This window comes from Talpa occidentalis, unplaced genomic scaffold (assembly GCF_014898055.3).
Source record: "Talpa occidentalis isolate TD23 unplaced genomic scaffold, MPIMG_talOcc4v2.1, whole genome shotgun sequence".
NCBI classification, from domain to species: domain Eukaryota; kingdom Metazoa; phylum Chordata; class Mammalia; order Eulipotyphla; family Talpidae; genus Talpa; species Talpa occidentalis.
Genome location: NW_026555331.1, coordinates 34,889,109 through 34,911,975, shown reverse-complemented (window position 1 = coordinate 34,911,975; position 22,867 = coordinate 34,889,109). Strand labels below are relative to the sequence as shown.

Here is a 22,867-nt window from a genome sequence, read left to right as displayed (position 1 = left end):
GCAGTCTGAGAAATATGATTTACAATAAATCTTTTAAGAAATGAATTTAAAAAGCCTGCCAAAGAGCTTCTCAAATAACTCCCCATGCTTAAGTTCCAATCTTTCCAAAAGACATTTGCAATAATATTTTCCTTTTTGAATAGCTTTTATTTTTTAGAGCACTTCTTGGTTCACAGCAAAATTGAGCAGAAAGTACAGAAAGTTCATATACCTCCTGCCCCCACATATGGACAGCCTCCCCCACTATTAAGGTCTTCCACTAGAGTGGTACATGGTTGAAACTAGAATGATACATGGATGTTACCCAAAGTCCACAGTGTACAGAGGGTTCACTAGGAATTGTACATTCTATGAATTTTGACAAATGTATAATGATATGTATCCACTATCATAATATCATACAGAAGTTTCCACTGTCCTAAAGTCCTGTATGCTCTGAACATTTCACTAACAATATATATTTTTAAAGATTTATTGATGCATACAAGATCTGCGGTACAGGCCAGAGGTGTAGGGGGTGAGAGGATTCACCAGAGACAGAGTGGGGAACAGAACAGGCAGATCTACTGACATACGCTGCTAAGGGGAGCAGCAGGTGAGACAGGAGAGGTCTGCTGCGCCATGTGGGTTGCTCCCTGGCAGGCCGGGGATTGAGCTCGTGCTGCAGAGGCTGTGGACAGCTTCATAGGTTGCGTCTTAACCCATTGCTCCACCAGGGAGACCCTTACTAACAATGTTTTTTAAGGGAAACTTCTGTCGTTTTATTGGGAAAAATTTTTAAATGATCTTCTAATTATTGTCTATAAGGCCCTCTACGACATCATAGAACTCTATTTCCATGGGTTCCAAGGCCTTCCTGCTTCAAGGCAATAAGGGTGTAATGCTGCTATTTAGGGATGTGGTTAGTTCTTTATATTCTCCTCTGCACTGTGTATGTGTGTACGCACGCGTCGGGGGAGGGGGGTTCAGGAGGGACACAAAGAAATCAAGGAGAAGTTAAAATCCAGGTATTTGCTATCTCCTCTTGAATGCTCTGCTTTCAATTAAGTTAACCAAACTTGTTTTTTCCTAAATATGTAGCCTTGGTAAATTTACCCTTTAGAGTCAAGATCTTGGCCTTTCAGATGTATAGAATTGGGTTATTTAAACTAAAAATTTCAAGTTCCTCTATGTGTTAGGCACTTTGCCAGAGATTTTACAGACCTTATCTCATTTCTTCTGCTCAGCAGTCCTTGAGGTAGGTCCTATTTTTTAATCTTCATTTTACAAAGGAGATGTGAGGCTTGATTTGAGAGAGAGAGCTCTTATCACTTGATTTGAACAGGAAACCACAGTTATAGGTCTGAGTTAGGAGTTAATTCTATTGCCTGAGTCCCTTATTATTTTGTTTTTTCCTCCCCCTGCTTTGTAAGTGTCATCCAGTAGAACTATCTGCAACGATGGAAGTACTTTATGTCTGTCGGGTAGCCATGTGGCTATTCAGCTCTTGCAATGTGGTTGGTGTGACTGAGGAACTGCATTTTTAATTTAAGTAACTGTGGCAAGTGGCTACCTCTTTTGTCAATACAGTTCTAAATCAATGGTCTCCAAATTGGGGTGCAGACAGCGCAGTGAGGGCACAGAATATAGAGTACAGAAAGAAAATACATACGTTTTAAATCATTATTTCTGGGGTGTGTGTGTTTTTTTTAAAGATTTATTTATTTATTTATACAAGCACTGGGTACAGTCAGAAGCGCGGGAGGGTGAGAGAATTCACCAGAGCCAGAGCGGGGAGCAGAGCAGGCAGAGGGACTGAAGTACACTGCTGAGGGGAGCAGCGGGCGGCAGGTAAGGTCTGCGCGCCATGTGGGACCCTCCTCCGGTGGCCGGGAGCAGCCGGGGATCGAACCGTCGCTGCAGAGGCTGCGGGCAGCTTCGCAACCCAGCGCTCAACCACTGCGCCACTGGAGAGGCCCTCTGGGGTGTGTGTGTTTTGTAACGTACCTAGCATATTGGGAAAATAATAGATGTGTGTATATATATATATATGCATACCAGCAATATATTATATATGTTATATGTAATTTAAATATATTATATAAAAAAATTTTATTCAATACTTATATAGCATTTACCATGTGCCAGGCATTATGTTTTACAAATATCTTTACACATGTAAAACTATTTTACAAATAAAAACTCATTTAATTATCATAGTGACATGTAGGTGAATATTATTATTATCCTCATTTTACAGATGAAGAAACTAAGGCAGTATTTAGATGTTGCCAAAGCTAACAGGTAGTTGGTGGTAAAATCAAGATTTGAGTCCATTTTGGCTTCTAAGATGAGAGTTAGGGTAAGCTAAATAAGTAGGATGGGAATGGGAGAATTTGCAAACATTTTTACTGATGGTTGAATGATCAAACATATTTGATAGACTAATGCTCTAGAGGAAACCTTGATAAAGATTCAGATGCAGCAATTCCTTGTCTCAGTTTTGGAGACGATCAATTGCATCCTTTTTCCACAGGTGAATGAAGCAGATGAAACTGAATGAAGGAGGGGGGTAGGTTGATTGCTAAGAAATGATTCCTGGTGACATTTGCACTTGTCTACAGAGACAACTACAGCTAGCGTAAGTAAAGGTTTACTTAATTGTGAACCTATAAATTTCCTCACTAAAAAAAGTTAAGCCTTATCTGCTCTGTTCTAGCTACTAACTTATTTTTTTTTTTGTTTTGGGCCTCTCTGGTGGCTCAGGGGTTAAGTATGAGCACTATAGGGTCTGTAGGCTGTTCCACTGAAGCATGAGTTTGAACCTAGCCAGGGAGCTACCCACACTGTGCAGCAGACCTCTCCTGTCTCCCCAGCTGCTCCCCTCAGCAGTGTGTTTCAGTCAATCTGCCTGTTCTGCTTCCCACTCTGTCTCTGGTGAGTCCTCTCACCCCACTCCCACCTTTGGCCTGCACCCTAGCTCTTCTATGCATAAATAAAATAAATTAAAAAAATAAAATTTTGTTTTCTGGGACAGTGAAATAGGGGAGAATGGGAGGCCAAAGACCTGAAGAGGGCAAAATCCCAAGCAGGTGCAAAGAAAGAGGTCAGAACCTGCTCTCTTTTCCTCTGTGCTCAACAACGTGCTGTTGGGTTGGTGGTGGCTTTCACTCAAAAACAAAGGCGAAGATTCCTGAAATAATGGATCGTCGTTTCCACCTCTTCCACTCCTTGTTTATCTTAGACATCTTTGCTTGTTCTCCACCAGTGTGCTTAGCAAACAGTTGCTGTGGTATAAATGAAGCGCAGCTTTAACCTTACATGCTATCATTAGTTTCCAGCAGGCAAGGCAGGTAGAAGAGGTTTTGTGGTGTCAGATAAAAGTTGTGGAAGAACCAGAGTTTTAAGGCTGGGAATAAAGGCACGCACTCGAAAGAAAGGACTATGCAGAGGACGAGGGAGTTGGGGCAAGGGGTGTTACGTGGTGTAGCCTCAGTTCCTTGGGTTTCAAGAGGTGAGGATTTTGGGAAAGCAAACGAAAGATGTGGCGGGCGGAAGAGCTGCGCTGAGGGTAGCAAAAAAAATACCTGCCTAGGCCACTCGGGGCTTCTAAATTCAGAGCCCTTCTTTGCTGGCTGCACAAATTTCTTGAATTTTTTTGAGAAAGCTAGATCAGTGGTGGGGACGATGGAGGCACAATCTTCCATTCTACCAGTTCCCCTAAAAACTTGGTAAAAAGATGAACACTCCTGTACCAGGGCTTGCCCCAAAGCAGGCCAGTCAAATAAGGAGTCCCACGTGCACCAAGCAACCTACCCAGCGCCCCGCGGCAGGCGGGGGCGTGGCTTCCGCGGTGGCCCCGCCCCCGCCCCACCCCGAGCGCGTCGCGCGGGGCGGCTCCGGCGGGGCGAGCGGAGCGGCAAGAAAGGGCTGGGAGCGCGCGTGGTGGGTGTGCTCGTGCCCGCGCGCGCGCGCCTGGCTGTGGGCGGCGGCGCGCTCGTGCGCGCGCTGGGAAGAGGCCAGCCCGGGCGGCAGTTGTGGGGTTCCCTGGCGGGGTCCGCGAGTCACCTGCGAGCGGCCGCGCCGCCGCCCGCCCGCCTGCCCTCGGCGTCCGGATCGCGCCGGCCGCGGGGCCGCTGGCCCGACGCGCCCTGAGAGGCCGGGGCGGGGGAGCGGGCAGAGTCCGCGCCCGGCGCCCGCGACGAGGAGTCGGACCTTCGCCGGCGACGCCGCCCGCGCCCGGCAGGGTAGGTGAAGCCGGGCTGGGGCTCCCGCCGGCCCCCGGCGGGCCGGGACTGAAGAAGCGAAACTTTCCGGCGCTCCCCTCCGCCGTCCCCGAGCCGTCAGCCGCGCGGGGAGGTGTTGTCGTCGCGGCGGCCGCGGCCGACGCCATGTTGGGGTCTGTGAGAAACGGGGCGCTCCCGAGCCGCTCCCCTCGCGCGGGGGCCGGCCCGCGGGCGCCGGAGGTCGGGGGCCCGCCGCGCCCGCCCGCTGGACGCCGCCCGGCGGGCTCGGGGGCCGCCCGGAGGGGCCGCGCCGGCGCGTGTCCGGTGCCGGGGGCCGCGGGGCGGGGGCCGGGCGGAGCCGAGGAGGGAGCCCCGAGGTCGGGCGAGAAGTTGTGGGGCGTGAGGACTGAGGTCCCCGGCGTGACCGAGGGCTTCTGAGGACCCCAACATCTTTCGAGCCCCAAAGTTTGCAGGGGCGAGGCATGGGGATAGGGTCACTCGCACAGTGTGTTTTTATGTGATTTGGGGCAAAAAAAAATGACTCCGTAGATTGGTTCCGGGAAACATGGGTTATTTGGACTCGTTGAAAGTTGTATGGGCTGTTGCCGAGTTTATTTCTTCTTTGAAAAGTGTTACTGAGGGCCAGGAAACCGCGACTCCCGGGGCTTGAGCACGCTCGTGTGTGCTGCGTGCCTTGCAGGAGCGTGTGTTTTTGGTGGAAATGAGGGAGTAGTGAGGACACCGGCCACTGAGCTGTCCTCTGTCATGCATGGACTCACACCGTGTGTAAGTTGACAGATACTCCCTTTGTTGTGTTTTAGTGCGGTGCTGAAGAGACTCATTAAAGAAAGATTTAGACAAGAACGTTGACTGGGAGACTTTTGAGGCATGTGCTGTTCTCTTAAGAAGAAGGTGAAGTGTTCTTGACATTGCCAAGTTTTTTTTCCCCCCCTCTCTTTGGTTTCTAAAAGGTGCATGCCTGACATGTTTAGAACATTTACTTTTTTCTTTTATACCCTGGTAGCTCCCGGGGTCCCCAGGTTAATTCAGTATTAACGAAGGCTTCTATTTTTAATCTCTTCGGGTCCTGATAGCATTAGAGGTGAATGGTGTTAAGTTACTGACTTGGAAAGCCCGTGTAATCCCCTAAAAACCAAAAACGTTTCCTGACCGACTCATCAAAACAGATTCAGCTTGAATTACCGCAGTAAATTAACATAAAGTAATTTAATTAATAGCATCGTAGCTTTAAAGTTCTGTTAAATGAACTGAAAGGACTCGGTCACAGAGAAGAGAACCCCTAAAACATGTCTTGGAGAATTTCTCTTTTTCATCTATAGGTAAAAAATGTTTGCTGGGATTTGATAATTTCCATAGATTTTTAAAAAGAAATACTTTTTTTGTGTTACTTTCTTGTCAGATGCCATTCATTATACATGTTTGTCTTTCTGGATTAAGAGTTATCCAGAAATGAGGGGACTTAACTAACTTCACAAATCTTTTAAGTTTTTAAGTGAGCTTTTGGGACTTGGAAGCCTTCTCATTTTTCCTTTAGCATAGTTTCAAAGGATATAGAACATTCCTGTGGAGCATTCTCCGTCCACTTTGCTGCCTCTGTTTTTGGTGCTCTTTCAGATTTTAATTTAGTTCCTGAGTACTTACTTCCTAGAGAGTTGATTTAAAAGGGTGCTTATGCTGAAGTTTTTCTTTTTAAAAATATTCAAACCTGTGCTCTGTAAAGCCTTTCCTGCCCTGTTCTTACCCTCATTTTGGCCCCAAGAGCAATTCACTTATCCCATGGCACCCTTGACAACAGGCACCCTATCACAGACTCTTATGCCTCTCTGTCCTTAGTGTGCCAGGCAGGAACATAGCAGATGCTCAGGAAAGGTTTGAATGGATGAGTACAGGTATGTTCTTTGTAAATATATTTAATGAATGTCCTATTAAATTGTAATTTCCATGAGCGTAGTGGTTAAATCTTCTCTAATCCCTTTTTCGGGAGGTGGTAGTGGTGGTGGTGGTAATTTACTTTGGCAACAGTAAATTTTGGCCTGGGGATACAGAATTTGAACCTTTATGAAATTTTCAAGTAGATAATGGACTAAAGTGTAATCAATAAAGAAGTTGTAGGTCAGCAAAAAGGGTAATGCTCGTAATATTAAAATGCAGTTGAATTTATTTGTACTGGATGGAAATAGAATTAATCCCTGAACCTTTTGAAGGTCATATTTACACATTTAAACTCTTTGATAGAGCAAATCTCACTTCTCTATTATTGTTTTGTCAGAATTGTGTTAGAATTTTTTTTGCCTTGCTTAATGAATAGCTTATAAAAATTGCTTTTCTACTGATAAGTTTATCTTTGAGAACCAGCTTAGTATACTAGCTTCATGCTTAATGCAGTGTGTGTGTTGGATTAACTGAATAAAATATGCTTAATAGATATGCTTTCAGAGTGCTAATTTAAGTTGCAAAACCTCTTCAGGTGAAGGTGTTCTGTAATGAAACTACTGTTGAATTTGGGGTTGATTCCCTACTCCTACCCATAATGTAAATTTCTCTTATGTCAGTCCATAAACCACAAACTGGTGTGCTCAATTTGGGAGGTCTTGGGGAGAAAATAGAGGCATTCAAGTAGTTGCTATGTTAGAGAAAGCAAGTTGATATAAGGTGGACAAAAACAAATCCTGAATCCTAGCTCTGCTGTTTATTAACTTCTGATTCTTGAACAACTTGCTTCACTTCTCTGTGTCACTGGGCTGATATGTAAAATGGACACAGAAATATTTGCTTCATCCTGTTGTATTTACTAAGATGTTTGTGGAAGTACCTGGTGCATGATATTCATTAATTTCACTGTCAGAGTGACAGTAAATTATATGGAATTACAGAATTTAAAATTCCAAAAGAGAAGTGACCTTTAGAAATATATGGACTCTCATTCTTGGCTACACACTAGAATTCCCTGAGAAACTTCTTGAAATACTGAAGCCTGAAGCTCCTTGGAAGTACTAACATCTAGAACAAATAAATCACTTTCTGACTTTGGGATCAAGGCACAGATAGTTTTCCTGTTTTCTTTTTTGAAAATAGGCCATCAGGATTGAGAACTATTGATTTAATTCAATCTTCCATCATCTTATTCTCTTCATTTTGTGGTTAAATAAAGTACAGAGAAGCTCAGTGCCTGCCACATCACTCTCAAGCTTGAAAGGATGCATTTGTAGCTGAAGAAAGCATAGAGGTTAGGGTAACCGTTACATTCACTTTGGACCACATTTGGAGTTCACTAAGTCCAGTCACCGTCAGCACTCATTTGACAGCCGGTAAGGATGACTGTGTTATTTTACCTTGCCATTCAGAATTCTCTAACTCTTAAACTCTGTGCTTAAGAGATGGTGATTGAAGGACCTGTCTTTCTGTTTCCCATCATACCTGATGAACCAGGCTTTGGTCCTCATTGTCACCTCCAGTTCCTCCCAGGCTGTTCATTTTCTTCCTTTTCAACCCTGAACTCTGTACTTCATGTTCTAACTATGAACTCACACCCAGAGCCTAGCCCCTCTTCTCCTTGACCTTTGTTGTATGATAACTTGTCAATTTCCAACTTGTAAAAATTACTGTTTACTTTTTGTACTTCTGCCCAGCACTCCTGAAAAAAATTGCAGCTGTGGTGACTTTTAAATATTTGTTTACCAGCTGTCCGTGTACTAGTTGCTTTTTAATCTTTTTCTCACCCGAAGTGACTCATTTTTTTTATTGCTTCTTCACTCTCACATTGCTTATCCGAGTCTTGAAACACTTGACTCTTAGCAGATAAACTTCTTTCTAAAGTGATTAAGATTTTATGATGTGAATTTTGTTTTCTTCTTCGCATCGTTTTTCAACTTTTTTCTTCAGTTTTCATAAATGAAACAATTTAATTTTTTTATACTTGCTTCATTTAAATAATAGTTGGGTGAAGTAAGATTTTTATATCCTTTGTTCATATTTTTATTAATTGTACCTATAACCGTGTTTAGTTATTACAGTAATATTTTTCTGTGGATTGTTTGCATTTTGTAACAATTAAAAATTAGCTTTTCTCTTTGTAGATGAGAGATTATATGTTTATAATAAAATGATCAGGCAGAATCAAAATAGTAGTACTTAGATACAGCCAGAAACCTATTTAATAAACTGCCTCATTTAACAAATTTCCACATTAAATATTAATCTGTGTTCTCTCAAGCTGTCTAAAAATCCATTATGTGGGTATTCCATAATTTATTTAACCTGTCTTCTATTGTTGAATATTTAAGTTGTTTTTGGATTTTCAACATTATAGACAAAGCCTCCGTGAACTTCTTCATGAGAGCTGTTTTATTTTTTTGTGTATATGGTGTGTAAACCTTCAATTGCCAAAATGGCATTTTAGAAAAATTATTCAAGTATATAGTTTCAAGACTATGAATGTCCATTTCCCCCCACATCTTAGAGTGCTGAATAATACATCATTTTAATTAATTTCTGTTTCTTTGATTATCCTTGAAAGCCAACACTTCTATTTACTGGTCATTTTCACTTATTTTTTAGAATCACCATTTGTATGTTTTCCCTTTTTTGGAGTATTTTGTTATTCTAGGAACCCTTTGTATATTAAATATGGTCACTCTTTTCTCTTGCAAACATTTTTCTTTGATCCTTTTTTCTTCTCAGTGTTGAAGTTGAAAATTTATGTGGTAAAATTTTGTTTCTTTTATGACATTTGGCTTTTTAATGTTGTATTTAACCATTCCTCTCTGTGGCTAGAAATTTAGGTTTTGGTTTTCACTATTAAAGCTAATGCACAGGGAAAACTTTTTTATATACAGTGAATTTTCTCCTGCCCCTTGGGATAATTTCTGTGGTTAAAATTTCCAGGGTCAAATATCAGTGCTTCTGAAATATTTTATTTTTTTAATTTTTTAATTTATTTATTTATGCATCCAAGACCTGGGGTGCAGGCCAGAGGTGCGGGGCTGAGAGGATTTACCAGAGACAGTGGGGAACAGAACAGGCAGATTGACCAAAGTACACTGCTGAGGGGAGCAGCGCGGGCGATACAGGAGAGGTCTGCTGTGTCATGTGGGTCACCTGCTGCTGATCACGCCATAGTGCTGATGCTTAACCCCTTGCGCCACCAGGGGGGCCCTCTGAAATATTTTATTATACTTACCATTAGTCCTTAAATTTTACCATGTGTTTCACTGCTTATTGTGACCTAAAATCATTTAGTCTCTGAGACTTATGAAACATATGAAAACATGTTGAAAAGATGCTTTGTGTCCTCCTGTCTCCCCTTCTTTCTTCTCTCCTGCTGTATAAATTAGGTGATGCCCAAAGGTTAGTCTTTTTTTTTTTTTTAAGATTTATTTATTTATGCAAAAACTGGAGTACAGACCAGAGATGTGGGAGGGTGAGAGGATTCACCCAGAGACTGAGTGGGGAACAGAACAGGCAGATGACCAAAAACACTGCTGAGGGGAGCAGCCGGGGCGAGACAGGAGAGGTCTGCCGCACCATGTGGGACTCTCCCAGGCTGGCCGGGAATCGAACCCGTGCTGCAGAGGCTGCGGACAGCTTCACAGCGCTGTGCTCAACCCGCTGGGCCACCGGGGAAACCCCCAAAGGTCTCCTCCAGTCTTCCACAGCACCAGCCAGCATCTGTTTGTGGATGACTACTAAATCTGTTTGTCGTAGAGCACCCTGGTGATTCCAGCATTTCTGTTTGTGTGAAAGATGTTAGTCATGTGGCTACCTTAGACGTACTTCAAGATTTCCTTCTCCCTCCTGAACCAGGACTGCCTAATTGCTTGTGCTTAAACCTAAGAAGTCATCTTACACTCACTTTCCTTCCACATATTCAGTTCATTCCGAAATCCTGTTTGTTGTACTTCAGTAAACTCTCTTGCTTCCATTTTCCCTTTTTATTTCTACTGTCAATTATTGTGGCTTGGACTTTTGTTACCTTTCACTTAAAGAGACTTCACTTTGCTTTATCTTTGCTTTTTTAGTAGTCTACAGTCCACCCTATGCACTTATTCTTTATACTGTTTATTATTTTCCTACTTAAAAACCCTCATCTTCTCGCCTATATAAGTCTAAACTATTCAGTACGATGCTTACTTTCCTTTGCAGTTTGGCTCTTCCCTGTCTTACCGTGTGTCTGTTCTACCACTGTGCTTTCTCATGGCCCTGTTTCCTCCAGCTTGGATTCAGCTATTTCCTCTCTGGGGAATATATTTGCACACTGTCAACCCCCTTTTCTCCCCCTCTTCCCCCAAATAATTTAACCTGCCCCTTTTGCTTTAAGGCCTAGCTTGAACCTCTTGTCTTTTCTGAGTTGTTTCTATGAATTCCCCCTGGTAAAAATTACCTCCCAAGTAAACATTTTAGCCCTAGGCTTCATCACGCCTCATTTTTTTTTAATTAAAAAAAAAATTAGTTTGTTTCTCAACTTAGTTCCTTTAGAGTTTAAGTGCAGATTTGGGTTAACCATAGCACGTTACATGTGTACCAGCACCTTGTTTTTTTTCCTTACCTGTTACTCCTGTCATCCTTTTTCTTATAGAAACACATCCTGATGTATAGTAACAAATCATATATACCTGTGTATATAAATTTTGGGGAAAAAACTGTCTTTCTCCTTCACAAAGATTGTTAAGTTTTGAGCATTTCTGCCTTTTTTATGCTACTTTGTACAGAGTAAATGGTCAATAAATGTTACTTGACATTCATTGAAAATTATTATCTGTCTTACTGGTTTCTATATTGCTTAGATTAAAAACCTGAGGATTTAATTTCAGCTTTACTCATCCAGTGAGTTAGTCATGGCAATCTTGAATCTGACCCTGTTCTTTCTATTCCTGTACAGACTTCAGAATATCAACTTTACCCTCTATACCTTTGTAATAATTTTTCAGATGGACCCTGCTTTCACCTCCCTTTTCAGTTTATCTTCTGTTGTTTTCCAGGCTTATCTTAGCAAAATTTAGATGAAATCAGGCCACTCCTTCGAAAAGTTTCAGAAAGAACTCTTTGGAACCAACATGATTGTGTCTTTTCTCTCTCCTGTTTTTCTACCAAATAGCTACCTCCAGCTTCTCCAGCCTCTGATCGAATTGTACGTGTGTCCCTTTTTACCAAAAAAAAACCCAAAAAACAAAAACCCACGTTTTTACTTGCAGAGCATGGTGCCTTGTAATTTTTTGCCTTTTGGAGTTCCTCTTATTTTTTCACAAATGGCTTCAGTATTTAGATTCTTTATTCTCCAAATTGTGCCTTCATTTTTTTTTCCTTTTTTGCTTTACCACTTTTAAGATATTTTATTCTAGTACTTACTTTGCTTTGTATTAAAACCTTGTGGTACTTGTCTCATTTCCGAATTCATTCTGTTTTTCCTCTAACACAAAGCATAAAGCCTTGATGTAGTTAAGGGATTGCAACTGCTTTGAAAATACTAAAGAAAATTTGTTGGGGATATGTCAGGATAACCAGTGCCACAGTGGTATTTTGGTTGAGCTTCATGGGCTTTATTTTTCAAATATTATACAATGATTTCTTTACAGCTGTCAGCACTGTACAGCTGCTCCTGCACAAATACTTTTTGATAGGCAGTTTTTTATCTCAATTTTGTTGATGATGAAAATATGCATGATTTTTTATTTGCTTACTAAACAGCTGTGCTTCTTGGCAAGAGAAGAATGCATCATTTTTATATATTATGAGATTGGGATTTTTAAAAAACAGGATCTGCCATCTCAATACTTAGAATTCATAATTAGATACTATAGTTAAAGAGCATTGGCTTGCAGATTTAAAATCTGTGGGTCTACTGAAGCAATTGATGTATAGGGTGTGGTTCCTGTTTTCTGTGAAAATTAGTACAGTTGTCAAAAAATGAAGTCTTTGATTTTTGTAAAACTCCAGGTGGAGAAGCTGCCACTTTCAATTGCTGGTCATATTCACCTCAGTGCACATTGACAGCATGTATATGCAGGCAATTTTGTAGGTGCTGTTGGGAATACAAAGTTGTAGGGATAATATATTTGTTTTCAGGAGCCTCCAAATCTGTTGGGAATATGCATATACATGCATCTTTGTAAAATACAATAGCATGTAAGTGGTACAGATAAAATGGTATGAAGATTTAAAGATGACAAATATTTTTGAGGTTACTGAAGTGATGACTGCATCTTGAAGGATTGACAAGATTTCAAAATAGCAAGGAAAGGACGGCACATTGATCTCAAGAGTAGGGGTAGAAGCTCATTATATTCTGGTGATACTTTAAAAGAACATGTAAAATGAGGTGAAACTAAAAAGATGGACTGGAACAGACAGGGGGCTTGACTTGTGAAGACCTTGGAATACCAGGTTGAGTGTGGATTTAATTTGGTTGGCCAGGGAAACTGGTTTTTTGAATAGAGCTACTCACATAGCTGTAGTGAGTATTAAGAATATTAATGTGAGTATTAAGAATGTCAATCTTGCCTTGTGTGATATAATTTAAATGCTAAAAACTAGACTGAGGACTTGTTTGAAACTTGAGGTACATATTCATACTGTTGCATTTACCTCTCTAAAAACCTTTTGTAATCCCAGTCTGGTTTTCCAAGTTAATTTTCTAAAATTTTCAACTATGGCTTAGTTGTTTTTATGTACCATGGTGAGTTTTTCTAAAAATCTAACCTATTTGAAACTGCCTCTACTGACACTCTTAATTAGTCATACCTTTACTTCTCGCTTCCTTTTAGTATAGAAAGAATTATTTTGAGCCTATTTTGTGCCTATTATCATGTTTTAAATTCTTTTTATCATTGGCTTTCCCTAAACACATAAGATCAACATGAGTGAAATATCTCTAGAATATTTGTTTCTGAAGGTAGCAAAGGATATTGGAAAGAAGATGCATTTTTACCAAAAGTAGTTGTGAACTCATGGGAAAATTGCTTAACTAGTCCATGACTCAGTTTACTTTTTTGTAAAAATGGATGTAATGATCACTTAACAAAATTGAAACTATTAAATGAAATAGTAAAATGTGGATGTGCCTAGCCACATGTATAGGTCTTCAGTTAAATGTTAGTTTTCTTTTTTCCCTTTCTTGGGTAAGACTAGAATATTATTTTAGAAACTACTTTTCAGTAATAGGCATATTTGGTGCCTTGGGGAGATTTTTAAGAAGTACTCTAGCCTCTCTCTAAATGTGATTCAAAATTTGTAAGTTTCAGTTCTTCTCAATCCAGCTTTACAGGAGCTTAAATTAAAATATAGAAAATTTTCCCTTTTTTCCTCATCTAAGAAATACACCTGTTGGGCCTACCCTGGTGGTGCAGTGGTTGAGTGCTGGGCTGTGAAGCTGCCTGTAGCCTCTGTAGTGCCAATTTGATCCCCGTCCAGCGGCCAGGGTCCCACATGGGGCGCAGACCTCTCCTGCCACGCCCGCTGCTCCCCTCAGCAATGTATTTTGTCAGTCTGCCTGTTCTGTTCCCTGCTCTGGCTCTGGTGAATTCTCTCACCCTCCCGCACTTATGACTGTACCCAGTGCTTGTATAAATAAATAAATAAATCTTAAAAAAAAAAAAAAGAAATACACCTGTTTCCTTTATAGAATTTTTAAAAGTAAGAATTTGCTTGCCCTTTGCATTATGGTAGGCAGTCAGAATATTTGCTTATTTTACTTAAACTTGCCCAGGGAGGATATACCTTTGACAGTTTGTTGGTATTTGTTTTACCTCTTCTTTCCCTACTTTCCTGGTTGCGTCTCCCTTTGCTTTTACATTTTCTGTAAAATCTCAGTTTTTTAGCAGTAAAACAGATTAAAAAAATCTGGATTGATACTAGTCTTGCAATAAATCAGAAGTATGATCCATTTTCTACCAAAGCACAATATTTTAAGGACAGAAAGGGCTTTACAAATTATTTTATTTAAAGTAGTGACAATGGCTGCTGCTGCTTTTCCTTTTTTTAGAGCTATTAAGTAATTTGTGTGAAATCTCTGATTAGTGTCTGAACTGAGATTAGAATGCAGGTCTTTTGATTCATAGTTCATTGATTTTTCCAGTATAATGTATAGTTGAATACTGAAGCTCATTAATATTAGATGTCATGGGTATGTGTAAGAAATTAATTGGATGACTTTTCATTTTAAACTTACCTGCAAGGATAAGAAAAGTAGTATTGATTTTCAGTAAGATGAACTGGGCTATAGTATTCTGTGACGGTTGCACTCTCTTTACAATTGCAAGTAGTAGTCTTTCTCTTTTATGAAAGAGTTTTTGCCTCTTCTACTGTTACGTTTTTAACAGGTGGTAGACATCCTCCTGAAGAAAATAACTATTTTAGAAACAAGGTGTTACCAAAAGGATAAGGTGAAGCCTGGATAATTCAAGGTGGTTTCTTGTGTACAATTGTGAAGGAGATAACTTGAAACTTTGGATTGTTTACTTTTTTTTTTAAGTCGTATAAAGCTGGCTTTATAAAAATTCAAGAGATGCTTTGGGAGTGGGCTTTTGTTGCAGTTTTTACTGCAACAAAATTTTTGGCTATAAATTAGAACTGGCAGTTTGTTGGAAAAGAAGGCAAAGGAAGTAATTAGAAAATTATAGGAATTTATAGAGTTTTGTGCAGTGATTGGATGTGGAAAAAAAGACTTTTCAATCATTTTCCTATCAGCAGTAGTTTTTCCTGCCAGTAATGAATTAAAACATATAATGTGGAAAAGAAGATTAACTCAAAAGCAGCAATAAAAAGTATAAAGTACCTGAGAGTCTACTTAAGAAATATAACAATCTTGTGAGAAGAAATCTGGACCATAAAAGATTCTATATGTTGGGAAGAGATACTGCCGCCTGGGATAGGAGGACTCAAAACTCTAAGGTGTTTGTTCTAAATTAATTTACAGGTGTAGTATGAGTTTCACCAAATTTTAGTGGATTTTGTCTGTTTCATTAGTGGATTTTGTCTGTTTTATTTATTACAATTGAAAAATGATTCTAAACCTTAGTTACACTTTAAAATTACTTGGGCAGCCCAGGTCATCCCCCACATATGCCAGAATAATAAAATCAGAATATCTGGTAGAGGGATGCTAGGTGTCAGTATTTCTTAAACTTTTATATTTATCATTAGTCTTTTGGTCACTTTTTTTTTAAAGATTCATTTTTATTTATGTATGCATACAAGAACTGGGGTGTAGGCCAGAGGTGTGGGAGAGGTGAGAGAATTCACCAGAGGCTGAATGGGGAGCAGAACAGGTGGATCTACTGAAATACACTGCTGAGGGGAGCTGCGCGCAAGACAGGAGAGATCTGCTGCCCCACATATGGGTTAGCTCCCTGGCTGTGGATAGAACTCTTGCTGCAGTAGCTGGCAGTAGTTTTGATAGCGCTGAGACTTTAACCTCTGCGCCACCAGGGAGGCCCACATTTTTTGTTTTTGAGTTTGAAGCAGTTCTATTTATTTGTAGTGATATTTGGCAGCTTTTATTTTCCAAATCTTAAAAACAAAAAGGAAACTTACTATGGGTTCACTGGACATGTGTAACATAAATTAAGTTATAGTAAGGAATCTTAGTAATGTTGCTTTTCCTATATCTTAAAGTATTTTTCTATTTAATTATCTTTGGAATTAGTCAAAAAGAAAAATGATGGGCCTCCCCTGGTGGAGCAGTGGGTTGAGTGCAGTGCTGTGAAGCTGTCCACAGCCTCTGCAGCGCGGGTTCAATTCCGGGGCTGGCCAGCGAGATCACCGCATGGCTTGGCAGACCTCTCCTGTCTCGCCCTGCTGCTCCCCTCAGCATCCTGTTTCAGTCAGTCTGCCTGTTCTGCTCCCCACTCTGTCTCTGGTGAATCCTTTCACCCTCCTGTGCCTCTGGCCTGTACCCCAACTCTTGTATAAATAAATAAATCTTTAAAAAAAAAGAAAAAGAAAAAGAAGAAAAATGATATTATTGTCTAGAAGGATAATTCAATGATGAAATAAATCAACATTGTTGCACCATCTTTTCAGCTTTAGTATTGGTTACCCAAAGTATTGCATCATTTTTCAAGATGATACAAAAGCTGTTTGGAGATGTCCTTAATTTTTTTGTTTGTTTTAAGCTTTCTTTAAATATATTTGAGAAATTAGGTTTTTTCATTTGCCATCTTTAATGGCAGAGACAAAGATTGGCAAGGGAAGACATTTCAGAACTGCTGGACAAGTCAGAATATGTGTACAAAGAAACAGCAACACTTAAAACTAATAATGGTGGTGAATCATGGGTGAAATCTCAGACTGATTCTTCAGATGAATTTTAGATGTTTTCTCAAACTCAATGAGTAAACAATATTTCAAAAATAAGATGAAAGTATTGTAGATTTATGCATCATAGTTATGAACAGGTAGTTGCATTCAAAGAATGTTATTTTTGATAATTTCAGTGCCAGAGAAATGTGGAATACAAAATTGTGTACAGCTGAGGTTGAGTATCACAGTTATAAGTAGATTTTGTCTGGATACAAAGATGGGGAGATGAGTAAAAACTTTTTTTGAGAAAGTTACATAATGAGAGATAGTCTAAACTAGACCTGCCAAATGCATTGGTACTGACACAAGAGTTAAAAAACAAATCAAGGGTCTCCCCGGTGGCGCAGCGGTTGAGCGCCGGGTTGCGAAGCTGCCCGCAGCCTCTGCAGCGCCGGTTCAATCCCCAGCTGCTCCCTGGCCACCGGAGGAGGGTCCCACATGGCGTGCAGACCTCTCCTGCCGCCCGCTGCTCCCCTCAGCAGTGTACTTTGGTCCTTCTGCCTGCTCTGCTCCCCACTCTGGCTCTGGTGAATTCTCTCACCCTCCCGTGCTTCTGTCTGTACCCCGTGCTTGTATAAATAAATAAAATTAAAAAAAAAAATCAATGGATTAAATCAGACAACTCAGAAGCAGATCTTAGAATACATAAATCATTACATTAGATTATTCCATTAGTGAATGTTACCACCTGTTGACTACTTGATGGGACATTTTTATAATTATCTCATTTAATCCTCTTCCTGACATATTAGCATTATTCCCATTTACAAGTGAGGAGACCTGAAGTAACAAAATATTTGGTGTTTCAGGAGCAATTAGTTAGATCTTTTAGAATGCAAATATTTCAAAAAAATTTTGACCTATGCCAGAATAAGTTGCAGGTAAAAGAATTAAATGGAAAATTCATGTTATAAAAGGTAATAAATAGGTCCATATGGTATCCAAATAAGAGAAGCTTATGAATAATTAAAAAAAAAAACACAAAGAAAAGATCTGTAAGTTGAACTAAGAAATTGTCCATGTCAAATACTATAAATAAAAGTATAGAATAATATGCTAGAAATAGCAAAGAAATAAATGGGTTGGGGCCTCCCCGGTGGTGCAGGGGGTTGAGTCGCAGCACTATGAAGCTAGTCGTAGTCACTGTAGCACGAGTTCGATCCCCAGACAGGAAGGTGACCCACATGGTGCAGCAAACCTCTCCTGTCTTGCCCGCTGCTCCCCTCAGCAGTGTATTACAGTGGATCTGGCTGTTCTGTTCCTTACTCTCTCCGGTGATTCCTCTCACCCCTGACACCTCTGGCCTGCACCCCAGCTCTTGTTTGCATAAATAAACAAATCTTTATTAAAAAAATAAAAAGGAAATGGGTTAGTAGCCTTTATGTGTATAACATTCATACAGATTAGGGCCTCCCCTGGTGGCACAGGTGGTTGAGCGCAACGCTGTGAAGCTGTCCATAGCCTCTGCAGCACGGGTTCGATCCCGGCTTCGATCCCGGCTGGCTGGTGAGAATCCCGTAGGGTGGGGCAGACCGCTCCTGCCTCTCCCACTGCTCCCCTCAGCAGTGTATTTCAGTCAGTCTGCCTGTTCTGTTCTCTACTCTGTCTCTGGTGAGTCCTCTTACCCTCCCGCACATCTGGCCTGTACCCCGTTTCTTGTATGCATGAATAAATAAATCTTAAAAAAAAAAAAAACCCCAACATTCATACAGATTAATAACCCCTAAATATGAGTTTAGAAATACAGGTGATTAATAAACACATTAGAAAATGCTTGGCTTACTAAGTATGTGAAATAAAACTTTAAAAGTACTATTCTTTCCTGTCTTAGAATCTTTGCCCCATAGTATTAGTTCCTTTGCATTGCTGACTCCTCATCTTTTAAAGCCCATTGTACATATCACCCACCATAGCTTTTTTGAGCCACTCAATGAGTTTTTCCTTTATTTTCTCACACTGCCAGTATCCATCATTGCACTTCACCTTTTGGAATCACCTTATTTGTTTAGTGTCTGTCTTTCTTGTTCACTAAAGCTCCAAGCTCTGAAAAGAATAATACACAGCATCTAGAAACTATTCAACAATTAGTTGTGGAATGAGTAAATAGAATTAATGAAAGAGAAGTGAACAAAACACTTTTAAAATCTATCCTGTTTGCTGAACATTTTAAAGAAAAGTGCTATGTATGTGAGGTAAGATGGGGTGGGTCCACTCATTGTGCTGCTTCGTAAGATGGTGTGTTTTTCAGAATGGAGATTTTATGGAAGGTAGCAAGAACCTTCAATTCAATTTGTGTCTTTTGTCCCAGTAATTTTACTTGTTGTAATCTGCCCTAAGGAAGACGTCGTTGCCTGAAGATAGGGAAAATTTCTTCTTGGCTCTTCCTGTATTCACTGGTATTCTTAAAAAAAGTAGACCACTTAGACCAACTGGGCCACATGTTAAAATCATCTTCTGCTTTTTCCCCCTATGCTTCCCCCTCCCCTCCCGGCCAAGAGTAAAATAAGCAAAGGAGTCAGTCCTTGACTAAGTAATCCTGTAGTCTAGTATGCTCACAGAAGTCTTTGAGATTTCTTGCTGTTTGGGACACTTCAGTGTGTTGGTGATAAATTTGAATTTGGACTTTGGGGAGGGTTGAGGTCCTGATCCAAAGGGTAATGTCTTAATCCAGTTTACCAAAGAAGCTTGCTTTGGGATATTTCTAGCAGTAACTCAGCCAAGTGTGGTACGTTGATGTGTGGTGTTTTTTTTTTTTTTTTTTTTTATAATTTTACCCCTTCTCCTTTGTCTCTCCTCCTTACCTCTGCCCCTACCCCCTCAGTCTCCCTGGGGTGTGTATAGGCCATTTGTGTATTCTTGGGTTTTTTTAGCTTGCTGCTTCCCTCTCTTTCTTGTCAGACACACACATAAAAGATTTGGGGATCAACAGGGATAATGAAAGGGGCTGAGGTTATAGTCTATTAGTGAAATTCTTCAGGTGGCCTGCAACTATCATTAAAGTAAGTGAAGATAATAGGAAATAATGTCTATGGTAGGAAGAATTGTATGACTATGTGTATATATGATCTTGTGGTATGAAATGTATTTCTTACATGGTCACTGTCATACTTTGCAAGCTGTTCTAGCCAAATTCTAATCAACAATGTATTGCAAATCTCAGACAGTGAAATAGTACAGGGGACTGGCTTGATAAATTATGGTGACCTATCCTTTGAGTATATTTGCTCAAGTTAGCATTCTTTTATCTTTCTTCAGTAGTTTCAGGATTTGCAACAAAAGTCCAGAAATTAACAGTTGTTTTAGTTCTTGTAGAGTTAGTGGAGCCTTAAGGCCACTGTGGCCATCGTGGGCAGCATACTTAACAACTTTATATCTGTTTATTTTCCTAAAATGGATCTAATTTTATATATCTTAAGGTTGCTTTGAGTAGGTAATATAGTAGTGAATGTGAAATGGTAATGCATACCAGGTGCTCATTAGTTGCTTGAGCTGCCAGTGCACAGAAGTGAAGTGAATATTGGATCTAGAGATAAAAATCTATGATCACTTAGTACCGGTTTTTGCACATTATCAAAGTTATGTTCTTGACATTTTTGAGCACTTTTGCTATGCCTCATGGCATAGTTTCAGTGGTAGTTATCAGGTGGTCTCTGCTTTTTAGGTTGCACTGCAGACTGGAGGAGACAGATTTCACTCTGTAAGAGTGAAGCTAAAAGGTACATGGAATATGAAGAACACAGAGGAAGGTTTTTAGTCTGATAGAATGTAAGTAAGGCTTCCTGGAGTATGAGGACTGAGTCTTGAAAGGTGAGTAAGAGAGGAGACATGTTTAGATGAAATGGATTACAAATAGTAAGATATTCTAAGAACATAAAATTTGAGGTGAGGAGTAATTTATGGTGAGTCTGGGAAAATAAGGAAGAAACATAATGAAGACCCTTAAATGCCATGCCAAAGAGTCTACATTTTATAAATTTAGGGGAATCATTTTGAATAATAGCATGGTCACATTTGCATTTGAGAGAGCATTACCTGAAAATTGATTTAGGGGTCAAAGAGATATGATGGAAACAGTTCTGATAAGCCAGGTGAGAAATAAGGCTTTAGCTCAATGGCATTAGCTTACTGAAAAGATAACAGTTATCTCTCTTAGTTTATGTCATATGTGATCTTCTTGTTCAGAATCCCTCTGAGACTGAATTTCATGGAACTGGGTTTATTATTTTTCAGAGATGACTTATTCATTGTCCAATTGTTTTTTATGTCTGTAAGAAATTTATACTTTTATTTATTTTTTTAAAGATTTATTTATTCATACAAGCACTGGGTACAGTTAGAAGCACGGGAGGGTGAGAGAATTCACCAGAGCCAGAGCAGGGAACAGAACAGGCAGACCGATGAAACACATTGCTGAGGGGAGCAGCAGGCGAGACAGGAGAGGTCTGCCGCGCCATGTGGGACCCTCACCGGCAGTTGGGGATCAAACCGGCGCTGCAGAGGCTGCAGGCAACCTCGCAGCTCAGCGCTCAACCGCTGTGCCACCAGGGGAGGCCCAAGAAATTTATACTTTCATGCATGCCTAATTGTGTGGTACTATATGAACATGGTTAATAAATGTTTTTCTATGATTATGAAACTTGGGAGATACTAGCTCTTTTGGTGGGCTTAGTGATTATCTTAGAGGGAAGCAATTTGGGAGCATTTTGTTACTGGATAAAAATTATGCTTTGTGACATTTAACTTAGATTTTTATAATTTAATATGAAGTTGTAATTTCTGTATGCTAATTTCATTTTCTTTTTCTTTTTTTTTTTAAGGCTTAACAAAAGATGGTGGATCGCTTGGCAAACAGTGAAGCAAATACTAGGCGCATAAATATAGTGGAAAATTGTTTTGGAGCAGCTGGTCAACCCTTGACTATACCTGGACGGGTTCTTATTGGAGAAGGAGTATTGACTAAATTGTGTAGGAAAAAGCCCAAAGCAAGGCAGTTTTTCTTATTTAATGATATTCTTGTATATGGTAATATTGTCATCCAGAAGAAAAAATACAATAAACAACATATTATTCCCTTGGAAAATGTCACTATTGATTCCATCAAAGATGAGGGAGACTTGAGGAATGGATGGCTTATTAAGACACCAACCAAATCCTTTGCAGTTTATGCTGCTACTGCCACAGAGAAGTCAGAATGGATGAATCACATCAATAAATGTGTTACTGATTTACTCTCCAAAAGTGGGAAGACACCTAGTAATGAACATGCTGCTGTCTGGGTTCCTGACTCTGAGGCAACTGTGTGCATGCGTTGTCAGAAAGCAAAATTCACACCTGTTAATCGTCGCCACCATTGCCGCAAATGTGGTTTTGTTGTCTGTGGGCCCTGCTCTGAAAAGAGGTTTCTTCTTCCCAACCAGTCCTCTAAGCCTGTGCGGATTTGTGACTTCTGCTACGACCTGCTTTCTACTGGAGACCTGGCCACATGCCAGCCTGCGCGGTCAGACTCTTACAGCCAGTCGCTGAAGTCGCCTTTAAATGATGTATCTGATGATGATGATGATGATGATAGCAGTGACTGAGGATATGTTTTCAAATATTTAATTGGGTGTAACTATTTGAGAAATCAGCTTTGGGGAGAATGTAAAATTTTGAGCTCTCAGTTTTGCTCTAGCCATGAATTTGCCTGAGAAACTTTTAACCTATGTGCCTCAGTATATTCTGTAGAAAATAGGCCCTGTTGTCACTCCCCTCTCTCCCGCCTCTCCATTTTCTCCAGTGATAGACTTGCAAATGTAGCAGATAAATTTTTGGTTTCTTTTGTTTAATTCTAGATAATATTTTGGAAGATTGGGGAAATTATATTTTGGAAGGTTAACAAGTCATGTACTTCATTGTTATATGTTCTGTTACGTGGAAAAACAAAAAGCAAACAATGATGAAAAAAGAAGTAAAATGTAGTTAGTAAAATTATTAGCATTTTCCTGACCATCCTCTCCAAAGGGTAAGACACCAGTAAAAAAAAAATACAAAATTTGGAAATACTTTGGCTTTTTTGTATACCAAGTGGTGCCTTATATTAGCACTGTTTTGTAAAATGGTCCCCTGCCTTCTCACTTTTTCACTTGTTTTAATAATACACTGGTGCTCTCTGAGGTGATGAGTGTTTATGAATGGGTGTAATTAGAAAATACTCCTCATCTGACAGCTACAAATAATTAAATTTAGAGATTCTTCATTCTATATGAATATTTTTCCATAAAATAGCTGTGATTATATTTTTACATTTTGTAGGTACCAAATTATAATTGTCAAGTATATATTTTAAATTAATAAGGTGTCATTCTTAG

General features: G+C 39.9%; 1 protein-coding gene across 3 annotated transcripts; it reads left to right on the top strand.

The window, feature by feature from the left end:
* The first annotated feature begins 4,173 nt into the window (after positions 1–4,173).
* PLEKHF2 (pleckstrin homology and FYVE domain containing 2) lies at positions 4,174–22,867 on the top strand. 3 transcript variants are annotated; one of them, XM_037503897.1, is made up of 3 exons: positions 4,174–4,226; positions 20,182–20,327; positions 21,338–22,867. In XM_037503897.1, exon 3 carries the CDS (start codon positions 21,350–21,352, stop codon positions 22,097–22,099), a length of 750 nt encoding a protein of 249 aa, XP_037359794.1. In that variant the 5' UTR covers positions 4,174–4,226; positions 20,182–20,327; positions 21,338–21,349; the 3' UTR covers positions 22,100–22,867. The 3 variants fall into 3 exon arrangements, with proteins under 3 accessions (XP_037359794.1, XP_037359797.1, XP_054548074.1); XM_054692099.1 differs by lacking the exon at positions 4,174–4,226 and adding an exon at positions 4,594–5,117; XM_037503900.1 differs by lacking the exon at positions 20,182–20,327.

Bases quoted from the DNA above. Each gene is read 5' to 3' on its own strand.
- PLEKHF2 (XM_037503900.1), top strand. From the start codon at position 21,350: ATGGTGGATCGCTTGGCAAACAGTGAAGCAAATACTAGGCGCATAAAT.